The sequence below is a fragment of the Amia ocellicauda genome, chromosome 13 (genome assembly GCF_036373705.1).
Source record: "Amia ocellicauda isolate fAmiCal2 chromosome 13, fAmiCal2.hap1, whole genome shotgun sequence".
In the NCBI taxonomy this organism is placed as follows: domain Eukaryota; kingdom Metazoa; phylum Chordata; class Actinopteri; order Amiiformes; family Amiidae; genus Amia; species Amia ocellicauda.
Window position 1 is genome coordinate 30,110,417 of NC_089862.1, and position 14,319 is coordinate 30,124,735.

Here is a 14,319-nt window from a genome sequence, read left to right on the forward strand (position 1 = left end):
AGCGTGTGCGTGGCTGGGGAGCGCTAATAAATTGATTTTTAGTAGTTGTTAAAAAAGAAGGAAAGAAAGTGAGGAACGAAACACCCCTCTCTGTCTCTTCCTGCGGTTTAATTGCAAGCCAAGGCGCGGTAGCTCGCTGAGAGGAGTTTAGCCATGGAGACTTCTTCCCACCAAGGAGTTCTTAAGCTTGTCTGCCCTCCTTTTTCAGCCTCGTTGAATTGCGCTTGTTCAGGGTTCCTTGCCTTCAGTGTTTCCTGATATGCTGGCATGTCCTGCTCTATACTGGCGCGTAGCTTCAGCAATTAATCTGTTATGAGCTGTAGTATATTGTCTTGATGACTGAGGAGGTTTTTGCTGTGCTCTTAAGAAAGCTCTTGGCTCATTTTTGACAGACCTTTTTTTTTTTTTTTTTATGGATGCATATCAGATACCAAACTGCTGTTGTTTGGGTCCTGCAGCGTCAGGGAAAGCTGTTAGGAACTTAGAAAAAAAACATTTTTCAGGACTGTTGGCTTTTGATGCAGATGTCTGCCTTGTGTTCTGCTTGTACATAAACGCAAGGGACCTGGCCTTGTTAACAGCATTGGGGGGTCTCTTTTCACGGCTCGCACTGTCTGTAGCACAGTGTGGTCCAAGCTGGTGTGGAGAAAGGGAGATATATGAAGGAGAGAAGGACATAGGGAGAGGGATGGAGAGGAAGGGAGAAGGAGGGAGGGGAAGATTGAGAAGCACAGCAGAAGACTTGGGGAGATAGAGGAGCAGGAAATGTTGAGAGCCCCACCACACACACATACACAAACACACACACAAACAAAAAACTGCATGTGTGTGTGTGTGTGTGTGTGTGTGTGTGTGTGTGTGTGTGTATGGGGAGCATAAACGAGTGATAAAGTGACAGTGATGAGAAAAGGAGAAAGGAATAAGACTGATGCTAGGATAGGGAAAGTGACAGTCAGAGGTGAAGTTAAGAGGCTTGATTCCCCAGTTGACTGAACTAGTTAATTAAAGGTTTGCTTAATTGATTTATTGATTGCAGCATAGACTGAAATACTGTATTATGGTGTCCATTTAAAAAGAAAAGATTATATAGAATAAATAGTTCAGATATTGATGCCTTTGCCAGCTAGGCTTGTTATAATTATGTGGTCACTACATGAAGGCTTTATTCATTTCTTGAATTAGGTTGCTCTATTTATTAATGTAATGTATTTACATTACATTTATTTTCCTGTAAGAAGATACACTGGCATTGTTTTCAGTGGATATCATCTGTTTAAGTACAACAAAAGGTGTTGGATAGATATGAATGGATTGAATGTGAATATTTTTTGAAACTTTGATACTGTGCAGAAGGAAAAGTGAATGAAATCTGTTGAGAGTTATTTTTGAAGTCTCTCCTGGGTGTTTACATGTGACAGTAAGCAAGCTGAATCTCTCTGCCTACTGCAGATGTGATAATGAATTGTTTTACATTAAAAGTGGCTGAGGCGATGAAACCTTTATTAGTCTTGCACTGATTTTTATAAAGGGAATGTTTTACACTTTGATAACAGGGAAGCACTTAAAGCCTCCAGCTTGTCTGAATCTGGTGCGTTGATTAATCAGCAGTCTCAATCTCGCATCTCCCACCCCTGTGAATTCCAATGTAATTGCCGTGTTATCTCGTGTATTACTGTACAAGTCACACCAGCAGTGTGGGATCCCGTGCCAGGAGTGTGTACTCACAGGACTTATTAAGCTGCCCCCCCCCTCTCAAGACTTTCAAACGCACAATGGAGGGTCTCTTAGGGTTTAACCCTCTCCACTTCATTCTCAAGAACACTTATTCCACTTGATTGGGAGCTGCTATTTTTTTTTTAACCAACTTGGGTGATTGCCTTACCAAGCAAGGCCCCCCCAGGCTCAGGCTTAATGCAAAGGAATTGGACCTATATGAGGGAATGACAGGAGTAAAAAGGGTATCTTATGAATGTGCCGTGGGTGACACTTTAGCACACACGCACACACGCAAATGCCAGTGACTGAAAGATTGCTTTTTCCACTGCACGTGCCAACAGTTTCATTTTGAAAATTGAAATAATCAGTGGAGGGCAACTGTACAACTTGGAGGCTCCGACCTAAACCCGTTAAGATGCAAGCATTGTAGTGCTTCCATGTAGCTTTGATCATGATGCGTTAAGCCTCTGCGGCCTCCGTTGCGGTCAAGTTCAGAGCACATCCCCAGTCAAGAATGTAGTGCAATATTATTATGTAGTGCAATTTGCATTTCTGACTTCAGGGATGTAGGTTGAACGTCCTGCATGTAAACAGTTACAGTAAAAGATATTCAAAGAAAACGATTTTCTTTCTTAGTAAATGTGAAGAATCTTAAAGAAGAAAATGATATTACAACATATTGCAAGAACAAACAAGATGTTTTATGGGATGTGTCTGAGTGTGCAGTGACTTAGAGTATGGAAATGGAAGGATAAAGGTCAAGTACCCAAATATCTAGATGTATTGAGAAGAATAAACAGCTGAATAAAGCAATGAATTGTGTTTACAACTGCTATCATGCTGTTGGAGACTTGCGAATTGTTTAGGACATTTATTAGTGTGTCTTTCCCAAAAGAGTGCACAAGGGCAGATTAGGATTCAGGATTCCGAAGTTTGGTTCAGTACTGCCATTCCAACTAATTGCTCTGAATAAAGAGTTACAAATTTGGACTAGAAAATATGCAAGTGCGATATTAAATAAGACTGGTATTAATTACTGACACTACTGTTAAGGCATAAGTACAGTGCAGCACACACACACACACACAAACACACACACACACACACACACACACACACACACACAGGAGTCCACGTGCAAGCAGGCAGTCCGACTCCGAAGCGCGCTGATCTTTGTGTATCCAAAGAACGGGCATGGCACGGCTGAGTGTATCTAGCAGGTCAAGCTTTGAAATGAAGAAGCAATAAGCCAGTGAAATGGTACCATCACCGCTACATGATTGATCAATTGAATTCTATCAGGGAGAGTGGACAGTGGGATTAACTCGGGGCTGATAGGTTCAATGAGTTAAAGCATGATGTTCATTTCAGCTTCATTTCACCAGTCTTTGCTTGTGAAATTGGTCAATCAATAGAGGTTGGAGATCATATATATATATCGGTGACCATCTCGCGGGCGAATATAATCTAGTGTCGGCTGTCTCTCGATTCCAGTGGCTACAGACGGATAATGGAGGCTCTGCAGAGACTCCATCAGAGCCCCCGAAATGGCCTGATATATATCTTCTCCAAATGAAAAGTATTTTTGGATCTCTTTTGATTTATCTTTTTTTCTCCCTCTCCCATGTCATCTGGGGCTTGATATACAGTGAAACTGTAACTCAGAGGACTGAAATGATCTTTCGGGAACATTTTGCTGCAATGAATAGCTATACATTGGGATTAGTTTTTTTTTTTTGCTTCTTTTCTTTTGCTCAGTTTCTGATGGTACCGTTGCAGAAATCTATAATAAAATAATACATGAGAAGAAAAACACTTTAAAAGATGTATTTTTTATGCCTTGTTTATGGCTTCACTGTATGAAGATGATCAGGCATCTGGGGCGTTACGATTGTCTGAGTGACATTTTGATAAACGTTCAGCGGATTAGAATCAATATCCTCTTTTCTTCCTTAAGCATAGCATCACACGAGCCAGAAAGAAGCTCAGATTCCTTCTGTTAGACAAACGCACACACGCACGACTGCTCGTACATACAGCTGTACACACACACACACACATTGTGACACACAACTGTGCATGTAGTAGGGCTCATAGGCTGTTAAACTTCTGAGTTCATTGACTGTGGCAGAGGGTCGACTCAGTCTGACGTTCCTGTCTTTCGCTCTTCTTCTCTTTTCTGGCGGCACAGCAATGCAAGAATCCCCCCTTCCCAATGGCCACTCGCACCCGGGCCGGGACTTCCTGAGGAAGCAGATGAGAGGAGACCTCTTCACCCAGCAGCAGTTAGAGGTATTGGACCGAGTGTTTGAAAGACAGCACTACCCTGACATCTTTACAGCCCCCGAGCCCATCAAGCCGGAGCAGGTAAGGGAAAGATTACTCACCAGCAGTCTTCTTTCTTTCACCTGGGGCCTATCCCTCTCTCCTGGTTCGGTACCGTCACACCCTTTGAGTTCACACAGAAATCAGGCCACTTCAGGCCTTTTCAAACAAGCACATGACCTTCACAACACCAGGAACAATGTTCACAAAGCATTTATTTGGCTATATAGGCTACATGGTTACATTTTAATTTTCCCTCTCTATTTCCAATGAAATTACACATTCATGATTTGCTGACCTGAGTGATTGAGTTCATACTTTATGTTCATAGGAAATTATGTAATCATGACATATTCCTATTTTATTCCTCACCCATTCCAGCCAGATGTTATTAACTCACCTGCAGTTCTAGTTTTAATGGATGGATGTTGTCTAAGTTGGGAAAATGTTGGTATCAATACATAAGGAGTCTGCCTAGTCAACTTACTCACTTATCAACTTACACAAGCTTGTTTTTTAGTAAAAATGTATGAGTTACAATAGGAATATCAAATAGGCTTCTCAATACTGTATTGGTAGATATGCAGTGTTGGAGTCAGGGTAAGAAAAACAATACAAAAAACAACAGGCTGGTGTGTATCTGGATGTGGGAACACTGGGGCCAGCCGTGCTGCTGTTGTAAGTAGTGTTGGTGGAGCAGTAGAGGGTTAGCTTCTCTTTGGACTGGGACTACTGAACCTTTAATTCAAGCTATTTCAGCTTTCAAGCTATATCTCAATCCAGAACGCATGTCTCGGACACTGAAGCCTCACACGGCGTAGGCAGTGAAGCCCGAGATATGATCTGGCAGCCATCGCCTTTTTCTCTGCTGACAGTCCTGAGGTAGCTGAAAACACTGTGTTGGTATTACAATTGATTCCAATAAAGCACAAGTGATTTTCAAAAAGTGCTGTGATGACAGGTTATACCACAATGAAAAATGACCTAAGTCTTTTATTAATACCCCTCCACTTATCCCATAATGAGAACATTCACTGAATCTGGCAGAGGGGGGAGAAACGGATCACACCTCTCACCAGCACGGTACATTACTTGTCATTTGTGTTATCGATGCTCATTCTAGTGTACTTTGATTTTTAGTCCCACAGTTGAAAGATATAATATTGTAGTAAGTCACTACAGTTTTTTCTTTCCCAATTAAATGTCAGATTTCAGAACAGTGCGGAAACTGTTGTCACAACAAGAGAATCATTTTGGAGTGTATATCATCATTTTTAAAATGGTTTAAAATTTGTTTGATCCTTAACCACACTCAGATGAGGAAGCAAAGTTAATTACTGGGTGTAGATGTCCTGTCTTTAGGATTTCTTCCACCAATTATCACTTCAATGTTTACTGGCTTGATTTGTTTTATATTGAAATTGGGCTTCAGTATTCTTGGACTTCATAAATTCTTCTCCTCAACTGGGACCTTGAAAACAAATCGATATTGTGGGTTATATGAATACAAGCCTACAATGGTAAGTGCAAGATGTTCCTTATAACCTGAAGATTGTTGGGTTAGATCCTGGCAGGGCCACTAGAAGATTGTGTGGAGAGCTCTTGGGGAGTTGGGTTGGGTGAAGTCAGCTTGGGGGTTCTTGGCTTGTTGCTGGTTGGGTCCTTGCAGACTGTTTGTGCTGAGGGATCACAGTGTGTAGAGAAATTGACTGCTTGACAGTGAATGTTTCAATGGGTCCACGTAGAGTTGTAGTGTAATGTATTTACAGCCTTCATTTGAAACAACGACACTTAATTTAGTTCAATAAACATCGTTAATTAAACACTTTCTATGCTAACAAACCTCATATGTTTTTATTGGCAGCAGAACTGATGGTAAAATTTGTTCTGTGGCAGTAGAGATGGAAAAAAACTGCATCAATAGACTTAACGAAAGAAGATTCAGAGAGGTGAGAGGAGGATAAGAGAACATGTCGACGCTGTCTTGTAAAACAGTGTCTTGCATTGTCAAAAGATGTGGCAGCTTGAAAGATGTGAGGGTCAAAGACGAAACTGCACGTCTCCATAGACAAGCTGCTGAAACTGCTGGTGACTAGGCTGTGTAAAACAAGTCCCCCTGAAACAACGATTGGTGCAGGTAGACCCCACACCTGACAAACCCTTGCAACACAGTGGCGCATTACATTAAAAACTTAGGGTGGGGATCTGGCATTTGTTCCACAAAGAAACATGATCAAATGGTCAAAAATCATGATCAAAAACAACAGTGCAATTTGTAGATTGTAATAATTAAACTGTACTGTATTATTACTGTCACCAAATTGGTATTTTATTTTTGAATAAATTCTCTCATGACAACGACAACAACAACAACAACAACAACAGCAACACATATATACTATTCATATGCAGATTAAACACTTCAGAGTTTGCAGGTATTTTTTTTTATGCTGAACGATTCTTTTTTTTACAGTGAAATGACCATACAGACCATACAAACCCCCATGTTATATATATATATATATATATATATGTAGTAATGTATTTGTAATATATTTCAAATACACTTAACATTCATAATATATTTAAGATATTTAACTTTCACTTCAAGCGTGTGTTACAATTCCCCCCGCGTACACTGAAAATACCCAAATGCACACTAAAAACATGTGCCTAAATCTTTCTCTAGGTTCTGGTCTCTTTCGCATTCCTGTTCAGACATCGGGTAAATGAGATAAAGAGAATGCCTAGCAGTGATGCTTAGGAAAGCACGGCTCCTCTGTCTTTTTTCTCTGCCTATCTGTCTCTCTCTCTCTGCAGCAACCTGCCACAGCTTTACTCTCGGTAGACTATTAAGCAACACCAGCCCATTAATTTGGCTTTTGACTTCACAGGAGCCCATAAAAAGTGCACAGTTGTCAACCAGAGTTCATTTTAATTTCCTTTCAATCACAGTAAATTATTCAGGTGATAAATCAGCCGGGGCAGTCTCCTGACTGTAATAGAAACCCTAATTCCTGGCTAATTATCCAACCCATTGCTGCCAACAGATCAATAGCACAACAAAACGGGGGAGGCAGAGGGAGACAGGCAGAGCCCAGCGAGACAGCTGGGGTGGGAGGAGCACCCCCCGAGTTCAGAGGTTAAACTGGGGAGAGAGGTCAACTGAAGAGGGGTCTCAGTTTGACTCCAGCATGACAGAGAAGCAGGCTGTGTTGCCAAGAGGCGGCGTAGGAGGCCTATCTGGCGTGCTTCGCTTGGCAGAGTCCTCCTGCACACATTTCCTGTTTTTCTCCTCCACAGCACTTTTTATAGTTCTCTGTAAAAGTACAGAGGTAGGGTATTGCAATTTCTATGCATAAAGGAATGTAATTCTTTGCCAAACCACCTACATGTTTGTGAGATTAAGCCTCCTCATAAATGGGGCAGGTAGTTCCCTCGTGATGACCTGTTAGTACATGCTAATATCATGCATGTCACCTGTGATTTGCTTCTGTGTCGTTGCCCCCAGTTAATAGTGTGCTGTCATTTTTATTGCCCTAAATTCACGTTCCCTCTCTGAATAGTAAAACTGACAGCAATTTTGATGTCCAAAATGTATTTTTCTGGGTGGTAATTGTAGCCTCCATGTTGACACTACTGTTTTAGATGGTTTGTATCTTGTTATATAGCTTTTATTTTCCTTGAGGAATTAACTGAGAATTAACTGAATTAATTAAGTTTCTGCCTTAGGAAGTCTGAACCAAGCGTTGGTGGGATGTTTCTTGAAGAGTGTAGGGTGCAGCGTGGTGATGGAGTTAGGGGACGGAGCTGGGAAATGGAGGTGTGATGTAACACAGAAAACAAAGCTTGCCAGCACACTTTGGTCTCTTGGGAGGAGTGTCGAGTGGAGCACTGCTGTCACTGCTGTCAATATTTTTAAACAAATGGTTTCTTGTTGGAGATTCACAGAGAAGAGGGAGGAAAAAAAACAGAAGAGATTCTGAAACCAAGATGTAAAAAAATGTCTTGTGCGGCTCCCCAGACAGCATTTATAGTATGTCTTATGTAGAGATGGTCAGAATGTTAACCTGAAACACATTTTTGCTCTAAATGGAATCATACTAGAACCAACAGTTTATGATCTTATCGTTTGCTTCTTCCACAGTTTTATGGACATTATTTTTGTATATATCCTGCCTTTACAAATTTTCACTCTTGTAGATCAGTTCTGGCTGGGTAAGAATATTGGGGATTCCAATACCCATGGGTTACCCGTCGACAATATATAGATGTCACGTACAGGTCCCTTTTGTTCTTTTCATACAGTTTCTCATTTGGTCCATATACTACAATGCTAATGGCAGATTATATATTTGTATTCGAAATTTATTTGACACCTTCTCAAAAGATGGCACATTCTACAGCAGTGTGCCGTGCCATCCTCCTGGGGCATGACGTTTGGTACTCTGCTGCAGAATGAAGAGTGATTGCCCACCAACACCGCTTCCAGCAAAAGTCTCATATTCTCAAAGTCTCAACTTGCATCTCAAAAGTCTCAAGTTGACCTGGCTACTCTCTTACATGGTTTAATTTATACATTAAAGTCTCTCTCAGGAATCAATGTTGGGTCATTTTCTGTCTCTCGAGATTATTGGGTTGTTTCAACATAATTAAAAGGTACTTTTATTTGGAAAGAGAAAACTCTTGGTACAACTATTTTCATATAGAATCCCAGCACATTTACACAGGGGTATAGATAATATATATTTATATGTATAGCATGCACTTGTGTCCACCAGGATACAAAATTGAACAGAAAATAAGAAAAGCCTCTCAGGTACCCAGATCTTGTACAGAAGATCTTAATTCGGCATATGTGTACTTGGTATCCATGGAGTATGGGATTGCGCTCTGTTTAAAAGGTTGGTATCTGCGTTTGCTTGCAGATAAATTCTTTGTAAGCAAGCCCCCGTGACAAGGCAAGCAGCAACGGCAGTGTGATTTATTTTTATTTATGGTCTTTGGGTCTTGTTTATATGTGAAGATGTTGACTGGGGAGGTGGGGGGAGTGGAAATACTATTATGCAAATGACATTGAGAGTCCTCGGTGAGCCTAAATAATTTTTGTGTTGGGCGATTAAACCTCATCTGTTATTGATATGGGACTGCGGCGGGCTATTAAAGTGTCCCAGCAGTCCTCACTCCCAGTAAATGGGAAAATTGAAAGTAGAGTTTGGAGGGAGAAGAAAAAAAAGGAAACAACAAGAAAAAAACAGCAACACACCGTCTTTGGGACTGCTTTGTTATTGCGGCGGGGGGGCAGGACATGAGGGGTGGGAGCTGCTGTGAAATCTTCACTCCGCTGAGCAAACAAAACGCTGTGTTCCTTCCCTCTCTTTCCATTTCTGCTCCCCTCCGCTGGGAGAGCAGTGCAATTGGCTGTGGGAGTGTTGACACTATCATTCTTACAAGCCCCCACTCCCCCCCCACACACACACTCTGTCTCTCTCTCCCTCCCTCTGTCTTCCAGTTTCCCCGACACAGCTGTGTTTTCACATTTTGATCAGGGTTGATAGCTTATGAATTCCAAAATTGACAAAATTTACAGAAAAATGAGAATAATCCATCTTCCTTAGCTGGCTGTCAGGGGCTGGCGATACTTCATAATCTTCAATTACCCATGCTATTCTCAGACATTTACATGTCGACATTAGAGCTAAATGAAAATGAGGAACAAAGAGAGAGGGGAAATGCAGCTATTTATACGAACAGAGGGAAAGACAGAGAGACGGGGGGATGTGGTGTTTTGGAAGCTGCGTGTAGGACTCTGTCACCCAGGGATCTGGAATTGCATGCTTATGAAAAAGGGAACATTTAAGAGGTCGGGGCATTTCACAGAAAAGGGTCATACAGTTTTGGATCAATTTAAACTAATTGCATACACCGACTCCAGCCTTTCTTTACAGACTTTCCCCACAATATATACTCCCTCAAGACTGAAGTAGACGCAACACATTGACACCTATTTAAGCTTTTCCTTCTTTTGCTTTAGTTTTACTTTTATTACACTTCATAAAATGCAGCAGGACCAATTATTAGAAGGTCACTTGGTTTCCTTGCTTCCAGATTTGCTTTTTGCTCATTGTGAGATGCACTACTTCTGCATAAAAAACCTGTCTCTTCTTAATTACTTTTAAATGGAAGACATAGAGGCATTGTGTTTTTATCATACTTTTCCAGTTTACTTTCTCTCACCATTTGTGAATATCATTACACAGCCCAGATAAGAGGTGCACTTGTAAGCAGCAGTTAATTCTGTACAGACTTCTAGAACAAGCAATACCCAGTGTCCTGTCCTGGGTATCTCTGGCAGGTCATCCATAGGACACCCTGCTGGTCCTGTGTGTTGCCCCAAGGCTTCACTGAGTCCATCCCAGCTCAAGCTTGGAAAGGGGTTGCACTTCTACTTCTGCTTTGTAAATACAGCTTCTGCTCTTGAGATGTGGGGGGAGATAGAAAGCTGCAGTTGGGTTTTCTTTCTGCATGACTCAACCTCTCTTCTTGTTCCAGACGACAGATTACTCGGCCATGGCGTCTTTAGCAGGAGGCCTGGATGAGATGAAGAACAGCCTCAGCAACCCCACCCCTGCAGACCTGGGGGCCAGCGTCCCGGGGCCACAGTCCTACCAGCTGGTGGCAGGTAAGGCCACTTCCATTTCCCCCGGTTCCACAGGCATGTCTGCAAGAACTATTGGCTGGCCATTCCTCCAGACAGATTCTTTCAAGATCCCTGCCCTGATGAACTGCCCTCTTCAATTCACACCACAAACGTTCGATTGGGTTCAAGTCTGGAGACTGAAATGGGCATTGCAAAACATTAATGTGGAATGTGGATTCATATCAGGGCCGTTTGAGTGTTTTAAGACCAAAGAAACACTGTGTCAGAATTGATATTTTGTAAAGCAAATTATATTTTAGGACGAACGGTGCATGTTGTGTGTTGTTAAAAAGGGACGCAAGAAAGGGATATGTTATTAAACCAAAGACTTTTCATCCACATGAAAAAGCTGAAGTTTGGTGTCATCGGACCATAACACCTGGTTCCATTATAACTCCAGACTTCTAAATTCTGAATTCTAAAATTATGGACAAGAGCTTTAAAAATCAGGAAGACAACACACCTAAGTTTGTGACGCTGACATATTAGCATTACAAATACAACTTGCCGAAGTTAGAATAATCAGTTGGCAGAATACACTGAGCTTTCTTATTTTAAGGAGGGTACTTGTCAGCAAGTTTTGGAGCTATACTGTAGTTGACCACTGGTAGTCTGCATTGATCAAATACTTTTCCCTTCAGGCAAATGGGTAGATGCTGTTTCTTTCAAATGTACTCCTTTTGATTTCTGCCACAAGAAATGTGTGTGTGTATACACCTGCTTATACAGTACTTATATGTATATTACGCCCCTGCTTTAAAATGTATTATTGGATTGTACTTCCTGTACAGCTGTTTTACATAGCCTCTCATTAAAATAACACCAGATTACTTTGAGGTGGTGTTCACTGTGGAAAGGCATGTCAAAGACATAAGAACTGAAACTGTGGTGTGTCTGAGTGTCTGTTTGGCTTTGTAACTAAAGAGGAGTCAGGTTTTCCAGAGTAGTACTGTTAAGCATCAGGAGGGCTTTTGTTTCCTGATTGTATTCGATATTGTTACGCTCTGGACAACCAAAACCAAAGATGATAAACGTTAAAAATGGGGATTTGGTCTGGATGTGCTGAGTGACTAAAAAGTGGCGCGTGTGCCAGTCAGAGTTTCCTGATTTCGGTTGAGTTTCTCCGTGACACTCCACAGCACAGAGCAGTCAGTGTTTTGTAATCCCAAACAGACCTTGCCTATACCAATGCTGGTTACATCTCCTTCAATCAGCCATGACACACCAGCCATTGCATGTCTCAGACCTCTCCCAGCCTTTGACTCTCAGAGGAAGCTATTATATCATATTTAATATACAGAAGTAGGAAAATGTACATCTATGTATATATATATATATATATTCACATAGTCCTACTGCACTCAGTCGGTCTCACGTGCATGTGTAACAAAGAGGCTAATAGAAAGCTAGTTTAATTCTCCCTTCTGATTGTCAGAGGAGCCCCCCCTGTTTAGGACAAGCAGCTAATTAACTCCTACCCTTGAAAGCTCTGACAAATCCATGGATTCGGCCCTAATGAGAAAATCATTACGAGGCCCAAGGAATTGCAGCCGGTCTGTGGCTCGCCTGACAAGGTATATTAAAAACTGCTCGTCCCCCAGAGCAGGTGGGCTTGTCATTTACGACACTTAGCGAATTCACAGAGCGAACCTGAGCCCGGGGAGGGGGGGGCAAAGTCCATCCTGGCCCCTGAACCAACAAAATAAAATAGATAAAGGGACACAATAAGCGGCTTCTGCGGCGGCAACAAAACCACTTCACCCAGCTCCGTTCTTTAATAATAAAAAAGGTTTGCACATTCCGTTATTTGCATAAGATGTGCTAGACGCTTTAAGACACCGCGGAATTGTCTTAGTGTAAGCACCTCCTAATGAGAAGAGATGAGAGAGACTGCTTCGTGCCACACTTACATTTACGGTGAGCAAATGGTAATTATCTGTTAGTGTGCAATGTAATGCATTTCATATCATTTCCTACACTTATCTTTTGAGAAACAATTATCACCTCGTATGCTGCCCTGTATAATGTAGATGTCTATTGCATACACTCCATTTTACGTTTAATTGAATTAAGGATTAATATACAAAGCTATTGATTCCGGAAATTACCAGAGAACAGTCAGAGCGGCCTAAAGGATCTCTTTATTAGGCAATTACCTTAGAAGAGAATATTGAATTCATGTATTAGTTGATCTCTCTCTATGTTTATATATTCATAAGTATTTGTATCATACTTCTTATAACAGTAAAAAGGCAGTGATATGCAAATACTTCAATACTTTCTATTTGCGGATGAAATGTCACTGATTGTATGATGAGGTTGTGGAATAAGAGAATGACATTTGCGTTTCATCATTTTGGGGTCTCTTAAAGCCCTCTGGATTACCAATAGGTCACAAATCCATAATATATCTCCAGTCCTGTGCAGCGCCATTGGTTTGCCTCTGCTGTAGAGAACTGGAGAGCCATAGAGTACCAGCTCAGCAGCGCCCTCTGCTGTTTGTGAGGATCTTAACTCGGCCTTCGTTCCTGAAAGCACAAGAGAAGAGAAACATTTATTGAAATTTGATTATTTCTCATTTGAAACAATAACTCCTTATGTTCAGTAATTTAAACCATTCAAAAAGCCTGTAATTTTACCATAATTTTAACCTGCTGCTGTTGTTGTTGTTATTATTATTATTACTATGGTTACAGTTAATTTGGTGCAGTCTAAACCTCAGGCGATGATTAACAGTATGACGTGCAAGACATAATTAGTAAGAAGAAAAGAGACCTCCACAGACAATTCAAAGTTTAAGAAAGACCTTAAAGAAGGTTATGGATCCAGTTAATGTATTCTCCTGTGCCATTAAAGTTCTATTTAAAGAAAAAGACACACTTAAAGATAAGTAAAAGAACAGTTCAACATTATAAAACAATTGCAACAAAGACTGAAATTATGACAACTTTGGTGGATTGTTATGCTGCCAGCAGTATTCCTTTTTAAGCAGTGACAGACGGATTCCAGCAGTCAGTTTAAGTCACTAATGAGACTAATGAGTTTGAATGTGTCTATCTATCTGTGCATTTATCTATTTTATCTATCTATAAAGGCTATCATACACCCTTGATTCTTAAAAGGAGAAAAAACAACTCCCAGAGCAGGAATGATCTGTGAAAAAGATGTGTTAAGAAAACAAAAACAAGAAAACAAAACAAAAAAACAGAAGCTTTGAACTGAAACAGTTCCTTTTCAACTCCTTGTCAAACAGCCCCTCTCTGTCCCATGTTATAAAAGACTGATTTGTTTTCCAATCTCAGGGTTGTTGGGAAGGAGGCTCGTACTTCAGCCTGGGAGCCTCCTACCAGTCACAGGTTACAAATTGCTTACGAATTGTGGCACTGGAGAGCATTCAGTATGCTGACATTTTGCAAGAAACACCTCCAGTAATGTCTACTGCTGTCCAGTTTACTTACAGTAGGTGCACATAATTGAGAGGCTTTAAATACAAAGTCTAAACATGTTAAGAACATTTCAAAGAGTTTGCCAGCCTCTTTTTTTGGCCTCATTGCTTGTGGGATTGAACTGACAATATT

The 14,319-nt window shown here is 41.0% G+C and overlaps 1 protein-coding gene across 1 annotated transcript in view; it reads left to right on the forward strand.

Moving 5' to 3' along the window:
- The window catches only part of pax5 (paired box 5), a 58,587-nt gene that overhangs the window by 25,103 nt on the left and 19,165 nt on the right, over positions 1 to 14,319 (forward strand). Inside the window, exons 6-7 of the mRNA XM_066720578.1 lie at positions 3,908 to 4,008; positions 10,594 to 10,723. Coding sequence (XP_066576675.1) covers positions 3,908 to 4,008; positions 10,594 to 10,723 — 231 coding nt within the window. The remainder of the gene's footprint in view (positions 1 to 3,907; positions 4,009 to 10,593; positions 10,724 to 14,319) is intronic.